The sequence below is a fragment of the Protopterus annectens genome, chromosome 8.part0, assembly GCF_019279795.1.
Source record: "Protopterus annectens isolate FY-2018-M chromosome 8.part0, PAN1.0, whole genome shotgun sequence".
Taxonomy (NCBI): Eukaryota; Metazoa; Chordata; order Ceratodontiformes; family Protopteridae; genus Protopterus; species Protopterus annectens.
The window spans coordinates 838729278-838753212 of NC_056741.1; the positions used below are offsets into that span (position 1 = coordinate 838729278).

The 23935-nt window shown below is 36.0% G+C and overlaps 1 protein-coding gene across 1 annotated transcript in view; it reads right to left on the reverse strand.

The window, feature by feature from the left end:
• Positions 1–245: 245 nt before the first annotated feature.
• Positions 246–23935, reverse strand: part of LOC122809092 (myosin-1B) — a 37395-nt gene continuing 13705 nt past the window's right edge. The window contains exons 5-41 of the mRNA XM_044080322.1: positions 22667–22823; positions 22557–22584; positions 22332–22449; positions 22142–22234; positions 21979–22042; positions 21790–21888; positions 21255–21358; positions 21026–21164; positions 18613–18731; positions 18358–18507; positions 18095–18265; positions 17703–18009; positions 16327–16397; positions 16082–16169; positions 15209–15326; positions 14757–14880; positions 14502–14638; positions 14159–14414; positions 13827–14069; positions 13543–13719; positions 13312–13457; positions 13128–13218; positions 11412–11801; positions 11194–11320; positions 10930–11048; positions 10311–10507; positions 9543–9726; positions 9281–9446; positions 8956–9080; positions 8531–8839; positions 7579–7782; positions 7353–7478; positions 4150–4320; positions 3963–4067; positions 3774–3869; positions 3497–3631; positions 246–401 (exon numbers count right to left, since the gene is read on the reverse strand). Of these exons, the coding sequence (XP_043936257.1) occupies positions 381–401; positions 3497–3631; positions 3774–3869; positions 3963–4067; positions 4150–4320; positions 7353–7478; positions 7579–7782; positions 8531–8839; positions 8956–9080; positions 9281–9446; positions 9543–9726; positions 10311–10507; positions 10930–11048; positions 11194–11320; positions 11412–11801; positions 13128–13218; positions 13312–13457; positions 13543–13719; positions 13827–14069; positions 14159–14414; positions 14502–14638; positions 14757–14880; positions 15209–15326; positions 16082–16169; positions 16327–16397; positions 17703–18009; positions 18095–18265; positions 18358–18507; positions 18613–18731; positions 21026–21164; positions 21255–21358; positions 21790–21888; positions 21979–22042; positions 22142–22234; positions 22332–22449; positions 22557–22584; positions 22667–22823 (5475 nt within the window). The 3' untranslated portion in view covers positions 246–380. The remainder of the gene's footprint in view (positions 402–3496; positions 3632–3773; positions 3870–3962; positions 4068–4149; positions 4321–7352; positions 7479–7578; positions 7783–8530; positions 8840–8955; positions 9081–9280; positions 9447–9542; positions 9727–10310; positions 10508–10929; positions 11049–11193; positions 11321–11411; positions 11802–13127; positions 13219–13311; positions 13458–13542; positions 13720–13826; positions 14070–14158; positions 14415–14501; positions 14639–14756; positions 14881–15208; positions 15327–16081; positions 16170–16326; positions 16398–17702; positions 18010–18094; positions 18266–18357; positions 18508–18612; positions 18732–21025; positions 21165–21254; positions 21359–21789; positions 21889–21978; positions 22043–22141; positions 22235–22331; positions 22450–22556; positions 22585–22666; positions 22824–23935) is intronic.

The following is a 23935-nucleotide window of genomic DNA, read 5'->3' on the forward strand; positions in this document are numbered from 1 at the left end:
GGGGGGGATGAGAAGAGCACTGCAAAAATCCCTCCCATCTCTGGGTGTAATGACTGTAGGACCCACTGCCACCCTAAGTGAAAAATGACTGGGTAATATGGGTTACTGAAGGATTATGAGTAATCGTACATCAGGATATGGGACAATACAGAAACAATACAATCAACTCATAATGACGTTCACATTTCAAACCATGTGACAGTCTAGTTTTCTGTCTCTAATCATAAAAAAGCAAAAAGAAGAAGTTGTATTAAATAATTTTTATTGATACTTAGAAAAAACTAGCACATTTACAGTAAATGATCCTTTTTGGTTCTGTGAGTAGAAGAAATCCACATTTTGCTTCATTCTTCACTTCACGTTGCTCCCGTTATGGGCATTCATTCTTCACTCTCTCCTTTCTGAAAAAAAATTCACAATATATGAATGACAGTATTACATTTTACATTAACATTTATTTTACTGTTTTCAATTTGTTTATATACAGTGGTATATTCTACATGAATTTTCAAAACTAAGCTTGAGTCCTAAGAATCATCTTAAAATAACACTTTAAATATTTTAGTTTATGTTTTACTTTTTATTTGCCGAACCATTGAAGTGCAATTATTTTTATGACTGATAGCATAAAAATAATTTTCATTGCCTGAATTAATGCTTGCCGGTATCAAACTCCTTTGTGATATGAGATTGGGATCATATGAAGAAATTGTATTGAGAATATATGAATTGTTTATGCTTTTCTACCCTCTGCCTTGCTGATGTGAAGCTTTTTATAACCGACTTGAGTTCATTCATCCCTAGTGCTGAGGGCCCCCTAGATCCATTAGGGTAAAGGCTGTTAAAGGGTGCTGTCATTTTAGCAGATATTCAATAATTTGGTTTCTCACCAGCAATGCAGGTATGAGAGCATTTTTGTATAAAGGCCCTAACCTCATCTCTGGATGGGAGAGTAGGCTATCAGCATAAACACATCGACTCACAACACCTTCTTCCTGCAATCACATGCTCCTCTGCACCTGCTAAGGAAGGCTACCACCAGGCAGTGATTTGTTGAGTCATATGCCCACCCTCATGACATATACTGCATTGGCACATTTTCTTAGAAATTGTGTTTTTTATGCAAGCTGCTGCACTCCACCCTGCCCTAGGATGGACCTGCCCATCCTCTACACCCTCCCTCCAAGGATGGACCTGCCCATCTTCTCCATCCTCCCCCTAGGATGGACCCGCCCATCCTCTACACCCTCCCCCTTAGGATGGACCTGCTCATTTTCTCCACCCTCCCCCTAGGATGGACCTGCCCATCCTTCTTTGCCAGTGCCATCAAGTGTCCGAGCTGCTAATCCATCTCAAATTGCCTGGGCAGTCAGGGCTTTATACTTCCATGTCTGTAGTGCTGGCTATACATATGTAGATCTCTGGACTGTGGAACAAAGTATTTACTGATGTATTGTATTATAAGTCAAGTTCATTTTGGGTGTTGCAAAATGTAAATGTTATTTATGATATCTTCAGTATAGATTACTGTGTGCTGGTTAAAGAAATCCAGAATGTATAAGGTAATAGTATTTTCTGAAAAAGACAAATTATGATGGCAACTGGATGAAAAGCTTGGGAATTCTTTATCTGTGGTACTTAGTTAACTGTATGTATGGATATATTGTAAATGCATTTTTATATTCTCTGGTTTATGTTCTATTTAAACACAGTATGAACTCCTTTTTGTCCCCAACAAGTGCTAACATTTCTTTAGCACTCTCTGATCTGTCACCAACATGGACAGATGTGAGCATAGTATCTAACATCTCATTTGAAGCTTGCTACTCAGGGATCCATTAGTCAGTCTGCACTGCGGTGCTACTACAATATGACTTTAAAAGCTTGATGTGGTGAAACAAATGATTGCCTTCTGAGATTTCCGACATCAAAGGTTAAGTATGCTCAACGTGTTAAGCCAATGGCATTGAGATGTCATGTGCACTAAGTTATAATTGTTAAAAGATGAGTGCGCTCACCACACTGAAAATATGGTACTGCTCATATCTGAGAAACACAAAGAAGATACTCCGACTAACTGGACCTAGGAAACATACCTCCATGTATTCAAAAGTTAGTAGTCAGAGGCACTGAAATATCATACAGGTACCATGTTGAATTATCTTTGCTTTGGTTTTGGAAAAAAAAGGAGATTACATGGAACTAAAGGCAGTCTTGTTAAAATAAACATTTTTCATTAAACTAGTCTGTGTCTGCATACGTTATTCAATGGCTTCTTACATTACAGAATGATTCTGACTCTGATAATCTACTTGACTTATGTTTACTGGTTTAATGCCTGCCATTTGACAACCCTGTATTCTTGAAGTAAAATTGGCCAAGGACCACTGTTCTGTTGTTATACAGGTATTTGTTGCAGACTGACAGATTTACAGTCTTTGTACACAGAACTTTACTGACAATCTCATTTGACAACTGCAGACCACAACAAATAATAACCACGTTTATAATAAAAGGATATTGTCTGTAGTATCATGCCATCTCCATCCCACCTTTATTATATATTATTAACTTCATGTCCTTGTAACTTTGAAGTGAGTGAAATTTGCTCTGTTATCAAATTACATACTAGTTACTTGGCTATTGATTGAGTAATTTCTCATTGAGTTACTACTGAAAAATTAAATGAATATTCAGTTTTGTAGATAGCAGTAGTTGTAGAAAATTTAGATAGACTGCATTGAGTTTTTTAACTTTCATCTGCCTTTTTCAATAACTACTTGTCATAAGCCCATGGAAAAAATAAAACTCTGTATTTGTGAATCTGAGTGACTAGAATGTATTCTTCCATTGTATGTGTTTGTGGATACCTGGATTATTTGAAATGTGTAGGTATAACAAAGCTGTAAAACTGTTTTTGTCTGTCTCCTAGACAGCAAAAATTATTAAAATTACCAGAATAAAGTAAATTATTCCTTTTTACCTAAGCCTCAGTTATAATATATAATAAGACTAAACTAGTCTTGAACTATATAAGGTCTCAGTGCCAAGGATTGCCTTTGAATGTTGTGAGTAAATTACAAAACACAGACAAAAGCCCTTTTCATAAGAACCATGTAAATGGCAGTATACATTACATTACATTTGTTTACTAGTATCTCCATTATAAATTGCATTATCACAGTTATGGCCTTAGGGATATAAAGTAGTAACTTTGTGCAGTTTAGTGATTTATAATTTAAATAAATACCATAAGGGAAAGCAAAGAATAATATAATATTTTGTATGTCTAATCAAAAGCCCAAAATGTAATTCATTTTATGAAATTATAACAAGAAAGTATTGAGTTTCCAGTTTTTCAAACGGTCCATCTTGTGTCTTTATATATATATATAGAGATATATATATATATATATATATATATATATATATATATATATATATATATATATATATATATATATATATATATTTTTTTTTAGTACAAGAAACTCACCTTGCCACCAATATCACGGCTCTTAGCTCTGAGCTTGTTGACCTGGGACTCGGCGATATCAGCACGTTCCTCTGCTTCTTCAAGCTCATGCTGGACCTTTCTGAACTTGGAAAGTTGGGTATTAACCTGCTCCTCCTGGAAGGCAGAAAATAGGAAAATATCACATTTAGTGCAATCCTAATGTCAAATACAAAATGAATTTGTTGTAAATAATATTTTTTGCTAAATCTAAAAGTTGAGTTGTTAAAAATGAACTAGAGTGTTAGTTATTACTTACAGATTCTTCTGATTGTCTCTTGTAAGTTTTGACTTTCAGTTGGAGTTTGTCGACCAGATCCTGAAGTCTCAATATGTTTTTCTTGTCCTCTTCAGACTGCAATGAAATGTTAACAGTTGAATGTATGTTTCACATATCTGAAAATTTAAAGAAACTTATCAAAGACTAGTGAATGAAGGGCTAATATACCTGATAACTGAGCTCCTTAACTCTCCTTTCATATTTGCGAACACCCTTGATAGCTTCAGCACCTCGTTTCTGTTCTGCTTCCAGCTCATTTTCTAGTTCACGTACCTGAAATATCACAAAAGAAATCATTGTTATATGTGGCTTTTCCATACAGAACTATAGAGAAATTTATTCTGAAAGCACATACTCTGGATTCCAGTTTCTGGAGCTGTTTCTTTCCACCCTTCATTGCTAACTGCTCAGCCTCATCCAAACGATGTTGCAGGTCCTTCACACTCTGTTCAAGGTTCTTCTTCATCCTTTCAAGGTGGGCACTGGTGTCCTGTTCTTTCTTCAGTTCTTCAGCCATTAAGGAAGCCTATTAATAAAGTAGATTAGACTGATCATAATTCAATTTTCTAAAAGTATATGATAATACAAGTGCACTGTATGGATGTAATGTATTACAGTTCAGAATTAGAATAATGGAAACATTAGATCTATTTTTTCTGCCTTACTGTTCTATCATCTGCACGTACGTCTTGTAGACTATGGCATACATAGTCGGATTTTGTTACACAGACTATGATCGCATTGTGTCATACATTTCTTAGTTAAAAACAACAACACTGTACAGAAAGGCTGCTAGGAATTTTGGGAGGCTCTTACTTTATAAAAGGGTATTCATTGACATTTGCATATTTTTTCACACCAGGTAATACGTCTCGCTAGTTTAAGAGCACTGCAATATTTGTACCTGCAGTGGTATTCTGTTCTATGCCATGTAGTGCAACTTTACTTTTTTAGTACAATTTAGTGCTTACATTTTAAACTGTTGCCAACATACTTTTTTAATTAACAGAGATGTATGGCTGTAGTTAGTTAATGACAAAAAGGAAGGGTGAGATCAGTCATTTATTATGTTATTTGTCTCACCAGAAGGTAAACAACATTCCATTTTGATAAGACAGATGTACAAAGAACAAGAAATATTTTTGCAATAGAGCAACCTAATGCTGATTTTATGGCAAGTCTGACATGCAAGTCAGAAAGAACTATGTGCTAGAAAACATTTAAGGCACATAGTTACAATCCTCTTTATTTTATTTTTCTTGGGATGTCCTATGTCACTGCAGAATAAAATATTTTAAAACCATATTGCATGTGAATCAAGCTAATGTTTGCCCGAATCATTTTTCTGGAAAGTATTTATAGTTCTGTTCTAATGTACTTTGTTATTTAAGTATTTTCTAACAACCAAGAAATATTTATATTTATGTTTATCTAAAAGTATGATTTTGCTACTCTGGTATTTGGTGGCAGATGCTTTAAATAGCAAATGTTAAATTTTATAGCATAATTTCAACTTAGTTTTCTGCTTTGGTCAACAGACTGTTTAAAATGGCAAGAATCATCATGTTATCATTTAGTGAGATAACTTTGTCACCCTCACAAGGGTCTATATGTTTAATGGAACATGAAGCATCTTTCTAGTCTTGTTTCAGTGTTACATTCTAGATTTAAAATAAGAGATTTGTAATTCCACAAGAATGTGATAAATGACTACAGTTATATTTTTGCACCTTGCATGCCAGATATCTAGGTATCTCTGCTTTATGTGCTCCTCTCTGGTACTGGGCCACAACACAAAGATAATTTATAATACCAGAGAATTTATACTACTTTGGACTATTTTCTAGTTAACTTTTGATCATTCTTTTTACTGTTTTTGTATTACAGGTGTAATGGTATAAGTACAGGTCTGGGATTAAAGTTGCAGCTGTAAAATTCCACCAACATAGCAAAAACAGTACACAAGCAAAAATGCAAACAAACAAATAAATAAAACTGTTTAGCAACTGTAGCTCCTGTACTTTCAATGCATAGTGGTTAGAGTAGCTAAATGGTTCGCAGTGTAGACAGATTGCCATGACCTTCTCTTTTTAAAACAAAGAAAAACTGACATTTTAAAATTAAACAAACACTTAATATATATATATATTTTTTTAACTTACTAAAAAGTAGTTCAATTTCAACCACAGAATACTACCACGTGAACCACATTATATGAGGAATACCACCCTTTTTGAGTATATGATTTTCTTCTGCCTGTGGTATTTGTGCCATTAAGTCTCTGTCTGGTATACAGTATCCAGAGCCAACAACAACATCACTATTTGTCTTGGAGAAGAACTCTCCAACACTCCCCCTCCCTTGTAATTACAAATGAAATCTTTGAGGGAATGTTTAATGTTGCCTCTTTTACAAGGAAGAAAAAACACTCAACTGTAGTATTTATAAAACTAAGGGTGGTCCACGTTATAAATGTGGGGAGGCTACCCCCATTGCAAAACAACCTTCCTTTCACTAATTATTGCAAAACAACCTTCCTTTCACTACTCTGAATTGTACTACTTTGTCAAAACAGTGAGTGCTGAATACCATTTCATTGACATGACAAATGACAAAGAAGTCAAGAAATACCAAAGTGGTTCTCCTTTGCAAACAGGTATTGGCTTAGTGGTTACAAGTTAATAAAGTAGGTCAGATTCAGAAACTGTGCCTTGTAGCGTCATGCTGGCTTCCTCTAGGCTGCTAGTTAAACACAGAATTGCAAAGTGCAAATTATAAAGATGGCTCCATATGGAACCCTTGTACATATTTAATAATATGGCTCGGTAGGGCATACAGTATTTATGATGACCTAGTGTGATACTCCCTCACCAACAATCGGAGATCACCATGACATTAGATGGGGTGTGACTGGTACCTTTAGGTTAACACATAGCTGAGCCACTTGCAAAAATCCACATTAGACTAAGGTTGCTGTTAGTCACTACTGTGGTTGCTCAAAGATAATTCTTCTTTGTTATAGTTTGGGTGTTTAAAACAACAATGTTTTTGATGTGTTTTGGGTGATTTCACCTTGTACTTAGAAGCAACTACCCATTACAGCTGAGAGCAAGTTTTCCTTAATCTAGCCAATAATTGAAAACAATTTTACATATCATAAACAATTATATAGTTTTAGTTCTTGTAAATAACTTTATTTTGATTGGAGAAAATGAAACATCTGTCTTAAATCTGTAGCAACAAAAAGTATGAGACAATGAGGAAATGGACCTGGTTAACTTTGTAATTTCACTTGGCATAGTCTACACTTTGTGGCGTTACAGTCCAATTAGACTTTGCTGTCAAATGAAATTGAATGAAAACATTTGGAAAAGATTTGATAGCAACCTAATTATAAATCAGTCACCACCATTTCTGTTTCCTTTTCCCTTTCTATAATATTATACAGATGAATATAACTTAAATAAGCTATCTTCTTTTATTTCTGGTATTCTGTCATCTAAGCAATGATTATTTTTATTAATTATTTCTAATTTAGACAATGAAAATTATCCTTACATCAGTGATGGCCTTCTTTGCCTTTTCCTCAGCATTCCTTGCTTCCTGCACTGATTCATCCACCTCTGACTGGAGCTGGGTGATGTCACTCTCAAGCTTCTTCTTGGTGTTGATAAGGCTGGTGTTCTACAAAAGAGATACATTGTAACATTTAATTAGTACCACCTATTGTTAAAGAACTGGAACTAAAATCACAACACAGATACAAATAGCTATGCTGTGTTACCTGGGAATGCAGGAGCTGCACACGCTCACTTGCATCTAGCAGTTCTTGTTCTGCAACCTTGCGGCCTCTCTCTGTTTGTTCAAGTGCAGCTCTTATCTCTTCAACTTCTGCTTGCAACAAGGTATTCCTGCGCTCAATCACAGCTACCTGTTCTTTCAGGTCATCCTGGCTTCTGAGAGCATCGTCAAGGTGTAGTTGAGCATCCTGTGACAACGTTTAACAAAAGTTTCAGATATTGCTGTTTCATTTTCTGCCTCTTATTACACCAGGCATTATTGCTCCTATATGTCTTTATTATATTTCTGACAGTTTTAAATTAAATTTATTGACAGTATTTATACTGCATTTGTTTCATTTGTGAGCTATGATTATCCAGAATGCCAGAGTTTGAGTATAGCAAGTTTGACTGGAATATTATGCCATTTTAAGGAATCTATTTCAGTATTTGAAAAGTCTTGAATGTCTCTTTAAATATACAATGTTGTCTTGGTAGTATATTCCAGTTAAAGAAAACAGTTTATAGAACATATCTATATACACCTCAAGCCTATTGTATTTTAGTATTTTATTAAAATGATACTCTCTGGTTTGGGTTTTTATATTTCAATTCTTACTAAGACTCTTTTTGTACTTCGGGCTTGTCATTCATAAATTACAGTATACAAAACTGTCTCACCTGTGTTTCCTGCCCTTCATTGATTGCCGTAATTCTAAGCCTTTATTTGAAAATATAAAACTATACATTTTTACGCCTCACAGTTAGAAGTTGCCCGTTCGATTCTCAGAGCGTCTACTGTGTGACGACATGCGTGAATGGGCGTTCCTTCATTGAAGGTTGTGCTTTAGGCCCAGCAAGCCAGCACGTAAAACTTTACTACCAATCATTAGCGGACTGGAGTTCCACTGTGGCGACCCCTAACTGGGAAAAGCCGAAAGACACACACATTTTTACCTTAAGTTGACCTTGAGTGTTCCTCAGATGTTTCTGAGCTTCAGCAGCTTGTCGGTTGGCATGGCTCAGCTGAATTTCCATCTCATTCAGATCTCCTTCCATCTTCTTCTTCACTCTAAGGGCATCATTTCTGCTCCTGACTTCAGAATCCAGTGTGCTCTGCATGGATTCTACCACCCTTGCATGGTTTCTTTTCATTTGTTCAATCTCTTCATCTTTCTCTGCAATCTTCCTGTCCACTTCAGACTTGACTTGGTTCAACTCCAGCTGAATACGGAGTATTTTAGCCTCTTCATGTTCCAGTGATCCCTTTTCATAAAAATAATTACAAGTACAATTATACCAAAAAATATTTAAGTAAGTAAAGTGTACCCAAAACAAAAAAATGCAACCTATATTGTATATATTGATCTGGATGCCTCTACCTCTGCCTCCTCAAGTGCGGCCTGGAGGTCACTTTTCTCTTGCTCAACCTGCTTCTTGGCTTTTTCCATCTCATGGATGCACTTTCCTGTCTCACCAATTTGTTCAGTAAGATCTGAGATTTCCTCTGTATCACAGGAATAACAAAAATGCTATATTAAGTGGTTTATTAACACAAGATTATTTTTGTATTACACACTTTTCCCTACAAAATAGAATGTTGTATTTTTGTTTTGTCTGTAATTCTTTCCGTAGCACAATTATTGGTTAGTTTCAAATGGCAAACATCCAAGTTTTAACTGCCATTACCTTGACTTTTCTACTTACGCTGCAAGTTCTTGTTTTCACGTTTCATTGTTTCAAGCTGGTCCAGAGTTTCCTCATAGGCATTTTTGAGTTTGAAGATTTCTGTACTGAGGCTACGGGATTCCTTCTGAGCAGCTTCCAGCTCAGCCTGACCTTCTTCATGCTTCTGCTTCCATTCTGCCAGAACCTTTTGAGAAAATTACAAATAGAGTAAGTTCTACCTGTAAGACATACTAGGTATGTTCAGACAAGTAAAATACCATTAACAGGTGCTATAATTTACCTTGTCAAAGTTTCTCTGTTTTTTGTCAAGAGCTGCAGCTGCAGAGTTTGATCTCTCAACATCAATCATCAGATCTTCAACTTCAGCCTGAAGTCTCTGCTTGGTCTTTTCTAAGGAAGCGCATTTGGAGTTTACAGCCTCAATTTGTTCCTCAGCTTCTTGCAGGCGTTGAGCAAGCTTTTTCCTTAAATTGCATAACATAATTGCTATGAAATGATTCGTAATATACATCAGATTAATGCTCATACTTCATCTCCCAAAAGAGCTGTTATTACCATGAAGTGCAAATCACTGAAAACAATTTGTTAAAAACTTAAGTCCAAAAGAAAAGCCAGTGGACATTAATGCCTGAAAGAGAGTTACTTTAACTAAACCTACAACATTACTGCTAAACGCATTATCTGTTTTACTTAGTTGTCACTGCAAGTGTTCCTACATAAGGGTCCTTCTCCCTACGTCTCCCTACTTAAAATATGCTAAGTGAATTATTATACTGTCTTAGAAAAAGGACAAAATCCAATACCTGTCCTTTTTCCAGGGTGGGATAACATGAAATTTTGTATATTTTTAGTCTGGTGGTACAAGTGGGCTTATTGCCGTGTATCACAGTGTTAATCTCGTCACTCTAGTGCATTTAGCTTACTGTTATTCACAACCATTGTTTTGGCAGTCTGTTAATTGTGATGTGTGTTTGTAATATGTGACTCACACATACTTTGGCAAGCCAACCTAAAACCCAAATTAATGTTTAAATTAGATATGGCTTACTTTGCCTCTTCCAGCTCTTCTGTGCGCTGGATAGCATCTGTTTCATATTTGGTTCGCCACTGTGCAACTTCACTATTGGCTTTGGACATGGATCTCTGAAGTTCAGCTTTTGCTTCCTGTTCTTCCTCAAATTGTTCACGAAGCAGATCACAGTCATGGCGGGCAGACTGCAAGGCATGTGCCAGTGCATTCTTGGCCTATAATCAAAAGGAATATAAAAGTTTTTTTTTTTGTGAACTGTTTATGGCATCATGAAAAGAATGGAACATCACTTACATTCTCAGTTGTTCATCTAAGGTTCTTGCTCTGAATATCACCACTTTATTTCAGTTTCTTTGATAGAGACTAATTATTCTGAGCTGTTCATCTAAGGTTCTAACTCTGAGCCTCACCTACTTTATTTTCAGTTTGACTCAGACTTATTACTCTGAGGATTACAGAACAATTGCACTTAAGATGTATGCTTTCTGAAAAACTTCTTAATCTGTAAGCATGTGCCAGTATTACTTTTAAGATTTACTTTTTGCAGTAATTTGATATAGAAAATTGATAATGTAGTTTCAAAGTCTGTGTAGTCCTATACTCACTGGGTAATATTTCGTCATGTCCCATATCTTACCTTAACTTCTTCTTCCAGGTGCCTCTTCAGTTCCTCAGTCTGTTGAGTAAAGGCTTGTTTACCCCTTGTCAGTTGTGATACCAGGGCTTCCTTTTCTTCAAGTTGTCGTGCAAATTCACCTGACAATTGATTTTTTTAAATAAAAGCAGTTACTTTAATAATTCAGTTTCTTTTACAATATTCTTTTAATGTAAGTATATTTACATAATATTATTTGTTTCTATTTTCTTTATATATTTAGTGTAGTAAGCAGTAATTTAGTACCTGTTTCTGTCTGCAGTCTTGCTTTTTGAGCAGTTAAATCGCTAATAAGGCGCACATGCTCATCATCTTTTGACTTGACCTCACTCAGTTGATCTTCAAGTGATCGAGCAAGTTTTTCAAGATTTGCCTGCAATTCAGAATAACAGATAAAAGTTCATGAAATCATTTGTTTTAGAATTCTTAACCTATACATATTCATTTTCTTTTGTGAAACAGACCTTTGATTTTGAGACAGATTCCATGTTGCCGGCAAGATCGTCAATTTCCATCTTCAGTTCACTTTTTTCCTTCTCTAGTTTTTGCTTCACACGTTGCAGGTTATCAATCTGCTCTCCAAGCTCTGCGACAGTATCAGCCTGCTTCTTACGGAGAGCAGCAGATGTGGCTTCGTGTTGCAGTGTGGCCTCTTCCAGATCCCGGCGCAGTTTCTGAAACTCTGCTTCGCGCTTCTTGTTCATCTCAGTCTGGACAGCGGTTGCACCACCAGCTTCTTCAAGTCTTTCGCTGATTTCTTCAAGTTCCCTGGCAAGGTCAGCCCTCTGCTTTTCTATTTTAGCTCTGGAAGCACGTTCAGCTTCGATTTCTTCTTCAAGTTCTTCAATACGAGCCTGAAATTATGATAACACTTTTACAGTTTACCTCAAAATAAAAATGTAGTCTGATAAGACTCCATTTCAGTCTATGACTAATGGCAGCAGGATGGAAACACTAAAACACTATAATTGCAGCAGTCTTAAATAAAAACACTAAAGCAATATAATCTCTTGGCAACAAAATATGCCATTAATAACCAAGAATGCTAAATGGCTACATCTCAAGCAAATGACAGATCTTTGGGTTGGCTCACAGATATTTATGCTTTTTACATTTACATTTAGAAAGCTTTCCCTCCACAGCTGTAAAACTTACATTGATATTCCCATCCTATAACCTGAGAAATTCTAAACGTTAAGGACCATTGTTGTGTACACTTAGAACCAGCCTTCACTGCACAGTTTATACAGCTTTTCTGCTCTGGGTCCAACATTATGGGAATCACTACCTTCAAATCTTAAGGAACTAACCTCCTATTTCAAATTCACCTTAAGCCTCATCTTCTCAAATCAGTCATTTCCATCTGCTTAATCTCATGTCATATTACATAATATTTGGACACCTAAGCCAATTACAGTAGAGAGTCAATTATCCGAAATTTCAGTTATCAGAACCAGCCTTCCAAAGTTTTTGGGTAGGAAAAATCATAAGGTCTGAATATGTAAACATTATAAGTATTTGAGCACATTTTTTGAGCTTGTAGCCAGTTTTTGTGTGAAAAATATTTTTATTGCCCACTGGAATCGCTGAATGGTTGAAAAGTATATTCCTGCATGCAGAAAAAAACAAGATTTTAGAAGTTTTTTTTATCCGGTTCAATTATATGTTTGATTATCCAAACTACCCTAGGTCCCAGTTAGTTTGGATAATCGACTGTCTACTTTAATCTATGTTAGCTACTTCTCTGCCATATAGCTCATACTTTAAATTGAATGTCTTTACTTCACCCTCATCTTCCTTTCTTCTCCCCCATTTTATTAATTTTCCCGTTATATACTGTATTCTACATACCAGTGACTTTTGTTTATAACCTGTCAGCATAGTTCTTATCTGTAGAATGTATGTATCTTTTACTTACGTGATACTTTTTTATATATTTCTCTTTTTCTCTTTATATATATATATATATATATATATATATATATATATATATATATATATATATATCCATGTTAGATGTTTCTAATCTATGTAGACAGTTGTTTGTATCTATGTGCTTTTATATTCTGCATGTGCTCTGGGGTAATCCTGAATTTGTCAATATGAATCAATGCACTAGCTTGGTAAACAAAAAATCATAAATACAAACATACATTTATTCACTGGTAGAAAAAATATACCTGCAGCTCTTTGATTTTTTTCTGCAGTTGTGACCCCATAGCTTGTTCATCCTCTATTTTGCTCTGCAGCTGACTAAGCTCAAAGTCTTTCCTAAAAAGAAAAATTCACATGTGAAAAATTAACACAATCCAAATGCATAATGCATTCAATTTGTTGCTAAAGGTAGAAAGATTCATTACTAACTTTTTTAGCTTTTCTTCTGCTTGTTGCTTGTCATTTTCAAGATCCAGAACAGTTTCTTGTGATAGTTTTAAATCTCCTTCTAGCTTTCTCTTGGCTCTTTCAAGATCCATGCGTAATTTTTTCTCTTGCTCCAGGGAACCTTCAAGCTGCACATAGAAATAAGCACTCATTTAACCATTCTATTAAGAACACAGTCTGATTATATTTCCTGTTTAGCTAGAGCATACTTACATCATCAACTTGTTGTTCAAGCTTTGTCTTGGCCTTTGTCAGAGTGTTGACTTTGTCTTCTTCAGCCTGAAGGTCATCAAGAGTCTGCTGGTGTGCCTCTTGAAGGGCCTTCTTCTCCTTATTTAGCTTAGCAATGCCTTCATCAAGGGTTGCTAGTTCTTCTGTCAGATTTTTTACCTAATTTAGATAGAAAAGTATGTGATTCTCCTATTTTAAAATATCTAGAAGGGAAAACAAACTACAGCAAATGAGTGTCCCCTACGAGTTTCTAACATATAATATACCTTATTTTCAGTGGCATGTTTCTCCTTCTCAACCTTTGCCAGAGTGAGTTCTAAGTCGTCAATGTCTTTCTTAAGCTCTGAGCACTCATCCTCCAGTTTCCTTTTTTTGGCTGTTAACTCAGCATTTGATTCCTCCTCATCTTCCAGCCTTTCATTCAGCTCTTTAACTTTGGCTTCAAGCTGAATCTTACTCTTGATGAGTCCATCACATCTTTCTTCTGCATCTGCTAGGGCCTCAGTTTCCTGTTATTTATAAAATATGTTTAGTTAAATTGTCCTCAGAAGAAATTAACTTTATTTTTAGTTGTCATAAAAACTTCTGATTTGCTTACCGACTGAACAGATAGTTGAAGGTCATTCTTCTCCTGTGAGAGGGAAATCATTTTCTCTTCTAGTTCCTTTCTTCTGGCCTCTGACTTTGCCAGTTCGGCCTTGGTCTTTTCAAACTCTTCCTTCATGTTGGCCATTTCTTTCTCAGACTCTGCACTCTTCAGCAAAGGCTTTATTTTGAAGTACAACTGCATCCATGGCCAGGTCTTGACATTCATGAATGATCTGATGTTATACTGGATGGTAAAAATGGATTCCCTGTTAAGAAAGCAACACAGTCATTATTTAATAAATGCTTCAATTGGACTTTGTGTGAGCCAGGCTAAATACTGCTCTATCACATACCTCCTTTCCATCATCTTCTTAAATTCAAGTCTCATTACATAACCACGACAGATGGCTTGTGTACGAGTGATAAGCATTGCAAGTTTCTCATCTCGCATTTCCTCAAGGGTACCCAAAAGACCAGCTTTGAAGAATACCTATATAACATGAAGTAATTTAGGAATGCATGGTTTTAGCTCTTGCAGTGGTTGGCATAACATTCAAGAATTGCAGTGAACTTGTGTTGAACTTTATCTGCTATACATTATTTCTTACCTTAGTATGTCCAAATCTATATTGGGTGTGATCTACATCAATGGATCCCAGAAGTTTTTCTGATGCCTTCTTACTGTCAATGAATTGACCCTCAGGAATGGCACTTGCATTCAGGACCCTGTATCTGTTTTAATATATTTAATTTGAGTTAATTCACATGGAATATTATCATCAAACTATGTTCAACATTAGAGGAACTGTTTTAGTTCCTTCTTTAAATGCAATCATTTTGCACAGTAATTAAGACAGTAGTTCCCAAGTATCTTTTATAATTCCAATTATTGTCTTATAGTAGGTGAATTTAAGGAATAAGATACTTTGAGTTTCTTAAAAAATATTGTATATTACTTAAAGTATTTCAGATTATAGCCTCAAGTGAAATATCTTTTGGTCTGTAGATGTTTTGTGTAAAATTCTGATAATTTTTTAAAACAATGATAATTATTACAAACCTTTGTTTGAAATCAGCATAGATGATTCTGCTTGGAAATCCTTTCCTGCAAATCCTGATACCTTCTAGTACACCATTACATCTCAGCTGATGCAGTAAGAGCTCATTGTCCATTACACCTAAAACAACAAATCAAAGTATAAGATAAACATATACCCTTTACTAAGTACAGCTGGTTTATAGTTTCACATGCACATATCTCTGTATTCACTTGCGCGTATGCACATTTGATATAGATATAGCCAGCACGTGGCCATCAATGATTATGGATTTTCCAATGACCAGCCCAGTTTTACATTTTGCGAAAAACATATATATCCCCCATCAGAGATGGTCAAGTAGTGATTATTTTTATCATACACTGGAGTTATTTTAAAAAGATATTTCTTACCTTTTTAATAACTCCATTATCAAAATAAACTTCATCTTGACTTACTTTTCTGATGTGGGCAGACAGACTTGGGATGCAGAGAGTGTCTGGTGATGCCCAAGTATAACCTTTTGGCTAAGATCAAATGTGGTAATTGATTACCCTTTGGACACTGAAGACTCAGCATGCAGTAGTGTCACTAACAGTGTGGCTTATTATTAATTATCACAGTAACACTTTTGCTAGTTTAATTATTTGCATTTCTTTCTTCATTGGCTTTATAAGTTACATTCTGAAATGTGCTGTGTCTGCTTTGCTGTACTGGGGACATTTGTCCAAATTTGCAATTTTCAATGCTGGGTTGCCAAATGCTGGAGTATTCCATTTTTTTTAAACTGATTAGTTAAGCAGATGTTTTGTTGTGGTATTTGCAGTTTACTGCCACTAATCAAATAATCCCATTGGTGGTCTGTTTTAGAAGAGTTGTATAATATGCATTATTACCTGGTGTTTTGGTTTCATTGGGAATCAGGCAACGCACAAAGTGGGGATGAGTACTTCTCAAGTTAGTCATCAGCTTGTTCAAGTTTTCCTGTAGTTCAACAAAAAGCAAACAGGGTTCTTATGTTATATGCAAACTCTGGTTTTATTAAAATTCATCAATTTAAAATCATAAGCCAGGCTTACTGCAACTGACTCTTGTCTGGTGGGATTATACAGTGACTATAATCATTTATTTATATACATACCCTGAAGACAGCAGATACTGTCTGGAAGGAGGAGCCCTTCTTTTTACCACCACCCTTCTTTCCACCAGACTCTAAGATAAATTGAAAGGAAACAGAAATGTAAAACAATATAGGGCAACAGCTTACTCCTGACATGCAATACTATAGTAGTCTGCAAAACTGGCTTAATGCAAATAATTGTAAAACATTTTGTAATCAAAATGTATTCCTAATCAGTTTTATTATAAATTTTTACTATAAACAGATTATTTAGACAAAGCTAAACCATATTCCAAGTCAGACAAAACTGAATTATTTGCTGTCACATTCAGACTAAGAAAGATGGAAACACATTATCCGTTATTAGTAATGATCCAAATTTGTAGCAGTCTAGAAGTGAGCTTAAATGCTTTAGCATTTGTTTACCTTTTGGTTTAGTAACATCATACTACATGAATGAACTATGTGGTAAAGACCCATAAGGTACTAGCGTTTGTCTCCAGGATGGACTCAGGAACAGTGCTTAGGTTAAATAACCTTGTTTAGTTTAATAATGGCAGTGCCCATACAGACTGAATGGACCAAACTATCCCATTACCAGCTTTAAAGCTTAGTGCTGGGCCATGTGTAACAATAGTATTTCTGCAGATTTTGTGATGTCAGAAATTTGGTGATGCATGAAACACAAAGCAGTGTGCTATAAAGAATGATTAGTACTTTTACAGTCGAGTAATTTGCATATAGTTAAAGCACAGAACAAGATATTTCGGTTATGCTGTCATGCACACAAGTACAAATGTATCATGTACAGGTAGCTCTGCTTTCAAGAATGTGCTGAAATGTAGTTCCAGGTGCAAAGATAGTAAGCAAACCCTGTGTGTGTGTGTGTGTATGTGTGTGTGTGTGTGTGTGTGTGTGTGTTTGTGTGTGTGTGTGTGTGTGTGTGTGTGTGTGTGTGTGTGTGTGTGTGTGTGTGTGTGTGTGTGTGTGTGTGTGTGTATGCGCGCGTGTGTGTGTGATGTTTACCTACTGTATCCTGAGCCTGGATGTCAAGTTTAATACAAGAATGTTCCCTGGCAGGTTATCAGAGTATTATTTTGTATTGTATTTGGTTGTTTACTGGAGTAGTGGACTGATCCATAGGGCCATATTTAAGCCATTTCCTGGAAGTACAGTCTGGTTAAGTGACTTCATCAAATAAACACACTAAACAAGTGTAGGCTGTGGGAATGAAATGCTGGGCTATAGGATGAATCTCACTAATGGGTTGTAGTCTTAACCCACTACACTAACTGCCATATAGAGTACTAAAAAGTATGTCAAAATATTACATTTGTTGTATATCAGTAACTGGCATAATTCTAGTCTTTGTTTCCTTGCCAGGCCAGTATAATTACCTTCTGCACCCCCATAGGCTGCATAGAGGAAGGAAAGCAGTTTTAGGGAAGATTTCTGGTAGAGCCCCACAACGGTTTCATTCAGTGGGTCCTTATTCTTCTCCAGCCATCCAGTGATGTTGTAATCTACAGTGCCAGCATAGTGCACCAGTGAGAAGTGAGCTTCAGCCTTTCCTTTGGCAGGTTTGGGCTTCTGGAAGTTGTTGGACTTTCCAAGATGCTGTTCATAGAGCTTGTTCTTGAAGGAAGTGTCTGTGGCCTTGGGGAACATGCACTCCTCTTCAAGGATGGAGAAAATGCCCATAGGCTAGAAAAGAGAATATTACTATTATAAATTTAGAAATTGCAGTTTTCCAAATACAAAAAATATTTCGGATGAAAGCATCACTCACCTTCTCAATCAGCTCAATACAAGCAGCCAGGTCCATACCAAAGTCAATGAACTCCCAGTCAATGCCTTCCTTCTTGTACTCTTCTTGTTCCAGGACAAACATGGTGTGGTTGAAAAACTGTTGCAGTTTCTCATTGGTAAAGTTGATACACAGCTGTTCCAATGTGTTGAACTATACAGGTGATAACCAGAAACTCCATAAGTAATTCATACGTACCATGTATTCTTACCATACGTAAGTCACTATTATTTTACAAAACTTACATCAAAAATTTCAAAACCAGCAATATCCAGGACACCAATGAAGAACTGTCTTGCTTGCTTAGTATCCAACTGCTGGTTGATACGGAATACCATCCACAAGAACATTTTCTCATAAACGGACCTAACCAGGGCACCAACAGCATTGTACACCTAAAGAAAGAAGTCATAAAGAATTTATTGATATGGTCTCAACAAAATGTACAGATAATGAGGTAGATTTAATTTATAACTGTGTAACTGTAGGTGATCCTTTACCTGTGGGACAGTTTGACCCTTGGTAACAAATTCATTTCCGACCTTTACTCTTGGATAGCAGAGAGCTTTGAGCAGGTCTGCAGAGTTCAGGCCCATCAGGTAGGCAATCTTATCAGCCACTGTTGAATAAGGACACAATAACAGTTATTTGGATGCTACTGATTACACCATAATGAAAATGTCTGAGATTAAGTTACTTTCTAATTATGCATTAAACAGGTGTCACCAAACATTTATGGTAATATAAGACTTTGCAGAGAACTCATATATGATATCAGCTCATATTCTATGAAAGCTAGTTCTTTCTGATAGAAATTCCAGGAATTCTACACGGCATCTGACATAGACCTTATTGGGTTATTACAGTACTGTTCATTGTTACTAGCAACCCAGTTGCCTTTCTTATAAATAGTGAGACATATGTTAAATATATTAATATTTCCAACTTATATTGCCCCTTCTGTTAAAGAATGGGCAGGCAGATAAGAAATGGCATAAAATACACTCAAATTACAGTGTACAGCTGTTACATTATAGTAATTATGTATTACTGTTTGTGTCACAATAATTGTCTACTTAAGCAACTCTGTCCCATTTCTATGATAACCTTGGTTGAGTTTTAGATTTTTAGAGCATTAAGAACAATTATGTAAATGTTTAAAGCAGAACAAAGAAGAAAAGTATGCAGTACAGAATCTAATATGCAGGGTATGATTTGGACATAACTGCCAATAAACATAATACAACTTTAAAAGCAACAAAGAACAGGTAGGATATAAAGCAATAACTCATCTCAGGCTAGGTAGGTATGAGAGATAAAGCAGAAGAATTAAGTAAAGATATCAAGGGAATAGTACACAGATTTTAGGGACTAGGATGCAGTTACATGTGCTTAGCAAAACAGATGTTATTTCGTTAATGGTCTCAGTAAAATATGTGTCACAGAGTACGCCTAGATTTCAGGTAGTCCTGTTTTAGATAAGATATGAGGAAAGGAAGATGTGATGAATGGAGAACATGCTTACAGTTCTTGTACTGAATTAACAGAGCTAATATACCAAGGAGGGAGATATTAGTCAATGTCGCAGAGCAGAAGACAAAATAGTTATTATCTGACACTTCAGTGTATCAGTTTAGGAAGGTAAACATATAGTATAAAGAAAGGCACAATGCTCCTGTCCCCAGGGTTAAAGTAATGCAGGGATATGGAGACCCTCACGCGAAGACTCCCCAAAGTGCTGAGAGGAGTGAAATGGACATTCATCCTAACCATCTTTTTAGGAATCTATAGTCACATGTGACATATCTGCCTATCTGTTTTCAAAGTAATTAATGGACCATGTTATCACAAAGAGGCACATTTTTGCATAATCAGTATGAGATTAACAGAATAAGATCACTTGTGAGAGATGCAAAGACAGCAGAGATATTAAGGGCTTTTGCCAGATATACAGAACTATCCAATCTGTACGTATCACTGCCGTGGTAATGTAGTCTATTCTGAATTATACTGCAGGACATCACAAAGTGTTTTTTTATTTTTTTCTATTGTTCTTTTTCTTTTCCTGACCAGGTTAGTCCTACTAAGCTAGTAGCCTTTTTCAGGGGAGACAAGAGGTGTAATTTCTACTACTAGTGTAAATTTGGCCAGGACATCATGGAACTTTCCTTGCTCTTTTTGATAGATTGCCATGGAATCTTTTACAGCCACCTGAGCTACCCCCAACCCAAGCAGATGGGACTTCAGTTTAATGTCTCATCTGAAGGACGACACACTCAAGAATGCAGTGAAGTGCCTCCTAATGCTGCACTGCAGTACTAGTAATCTAATCTCCTGGAATGGGAGTAGAACCCACAGCCTTCTGGTCTTCCAGCACTAAAGGCAAGTGCTCTGCCAGACACTGACATTAAAGTTGTACTAAACCAAGTAATCCTGGATCCGTAGAAAAATATTTTTAGTAGTTTAAGAATAGCAGACAGACTTGCCTGTCATCTTCCATTTTATTGAGTGTTCAGACTTGCGTTCCAGCAGAGTCAGATATAATACCAATAACAATGATCTACTGAAAAGGGTTTATGGGGAATGAGCCAGAATGGGGGGGGGGGGGTACTGATGAATATGTTTTTAATTTTCATATAAGTTTCTACCAATGTTCCCAGACCTTTTTTTAGCAATGGAAACTAAAGTCTAAAGGATAAGTTCAGGTTGTTTTGATTTCATCAAACCTATGCCAAATCTAGTCCAGTTGAGAAAAAAGTTATTGACAGTGTTGTACAGTATTTTTTTATGTATGCATCACCTATTGCTTATACTAGTATCTAAAGTACTAATCTTAGTAAGTGTAAGAAGATGCTGCAGGCTGCATAAATTATTCTAGAATACTGCAACAGATCACATCTAAAAAGTGCCAACCTTCAGTGCCATCGGGCTCTGCCTGCTCCTCACGTTGCTTCTGCTTGAACTTCAAGTTGCTGTGATGCATGATCGCACCAGTCAACTTGTAGATGCCCATTTTTTCTTCATTTGTGAAGCCCAAAATGTCAATGGCTCCCTGTGGGATTAAAGAGAAGCAAGAAATAAAGAAGCCATTCTACACAACTGTCTTATAAAGAGCTTTATTTGTAAATTTTGATCCACTTACATCGGTGGCCATCAACTCCTCTTCATCATTGATGCTTTTTACAGTGATCTCACCCTGACTGCAGAAAGGGAAGTCGTATGGGTTGGTGGAGATCAGCAACATCTCTGAAAGGAAGCGAAACATATGGTTAAGGCTGATTGCTATAATGTATCTCAGATCAGACCTAAAAACTGTTGTAACTTACTATCACTATAGAATGATTCCTCTAACAGTTTTATATTATGGTATGATTTTGCTGGAATAACAATAATGAGAGTGTGTGTGCGTGCGTGCGTGCGTGCGTGTGTGTGTGTGTGTGTGTGTGTGTGTGTGTGTGTGTGTGTGTGCGTGTGTGTGCCTACGTGAGAATAGTTTTCTTTTTTATAACTGGTCTTACAAATGCTACTGTTAAACATTTGGAATGAATAGCAGGTGGCACAGATCTTCTATTGTATTGTATTATTTTTAATTGCATATACTGAAACCTGTCAGAACATTGTAAACACATAATTAAATGTGTCATTTTCAAGATACTAACAATGAAAAACAAAATTACCAATAAGTTCAGGTTTCTTGTTGCACATGATTTGGTAAAAGATATGGTAACCTCTTTCAGTTGGAAGCTGGAATGTCACTCTAGACTTTTCAAGCAGATCTGTGAAGCAAGAAGGCATTTAACATAATTGTAAAAAACTGAATTCAGATTCTTAGATGGTATTTATTGAATGTAGTACAGTTTTCTTACATGTTTCAATATCAGCAGAGGCCAGTTTTCCTGTAGCACCAAAGTGAATTCTGATGAATTTACCCTAAGGGTTATATATCAGAAAGATTTATGTTAAGAACATTTTCTATACAAATTAGATGTCATAAGTACTGCATTATACAGATAGTCCGATATGACTTACAAAACGTGAGGAATTGTCATTTCTCACAGTCTTGGCATTACCAAAGGCTTCCAGCAGTGGGTTGGCCTGAATGATTTGATCTTCCAGAGTTCCCTAAAGAAAGAAAAAAATAAAGTTGTATATGATTGCTAATTGCTTATATGCATTTTACTCATTAAAGTTATACAGTCCATGATAATGTCACATTTACCTGTATTTTGCCACTTGGCTGTGGTTCTTGCTTCTTCTTGTCCCCCAGAGCTGCAATTGTTGCAAAGTACTGGATGACACGTTTTGTGTTCACAGTCTTTCCTGCACCAGATTCTCCACTTCAGGTATAATGAAAGTCATAAACAAATGTTAAAAATGACTTCATATTCTCAAAAAGCATCAGTCACATGTTTGCACATACCCCCTCCCTGCCAGTTATACTTACGTGATCAGGATAGACTGGTTCTCACGATCTGTAAGAAGTCAAAAAGAAATGTTCAGTGAACAGTATGCCACAGGAATTAATAAGGTTAGATTAGAAGGGTTCCCTCTTACCAGTTAACATGAACTGATAGGCATTGTCAGAGATGGAGAAGATGTGGGGAGGAGCTTCCTGACGCTTCTTGCCTCTGTAGGCAGCAACCACCTCTGGGTTATACACAGGCAACCACTTGTAGGGGTTAACAGTGGCACAGAACAAGCCAGAGTAAGTCTGGAATAAAAAGAACAGAACAGTTTAAGTTTAAGAAATAAACTTTATGCCATGTTCCCTTTTTATGGAAAAATAATTTTATGTTCAGTTCCGGAATTTTTCTGTTTATGTGCATGTTCTGTGTATAATGTTTTGCAGAGGTTGCTACAAAGTGGAATACTGCATCGAATATATTTTTCTACACAATAAAATATTGTTGTATAATATGTTCCAGATTCAAGTACCATAGTGCAGTTGCTTGTAAGATTTGAAAAACAGAACACAAGAGAAAAAAAAAATCAGAACTCAGGTAATAGAGTATTATGATTTCTTTTCACCAACTAAATACTATAGTTTTAATAATTAACACAGCTGTTAATCTCTTATCTCTGTTGTTTATAACATCTGTGAAATATCTTGAATTTATATTTAGCCTGGCTCAGTTTTCATCCAATAAAAGACATGATTAGCATTTTTCCTCTAACTGACAACTGTTGTTATGTTCAGAAAAAGAAGACAGAAGAATGATGCAGGAATACCCGTTTGAACAGTGCTAACAATACCTGCTTGAACAGTGCTAACAATACCCATTTGAACAGTGCTAACAATACCCATCGGAAGAGTGCTAAAAATACCTGTTTGAAGAGTGCTAGCAATATCCATTTGAACAGTGCTAACAATACGGGTTTGAACAGTGCTAACAATACTCGATTAAACAGTGCTAACAATACCCATTTGAAGAGCGCTAGAAATACCCGTTTGAAGAGTGCTAACAATACCCATTTGAAGAGCACTAGCAATACCCACTTGAACAGTGCTAACAATACCCATTTGAACAATGCTAGCAATAAAGGTTTGAAAACTGCTAGCAGTACCTGTTTGAACAGTGCTAACAACACTGTAATTTTAAAAACAGAGACCTTATAAACTTAAAAGACAAAAACAGGCAGAATATTTTGATTTATATTGATATATTATGCATTACTAATACCTTTACATCCCTAAAAAAATATTTTATGTTTTGTTTTACTGTAAAATAATATGTAGCAATGGCCATTGTGGCAAGATTTTTTTTAAAGAAAGGCTTTCTCTTCCCACATTGCAATGATGACCTAGAGACCACAATGGTTTAT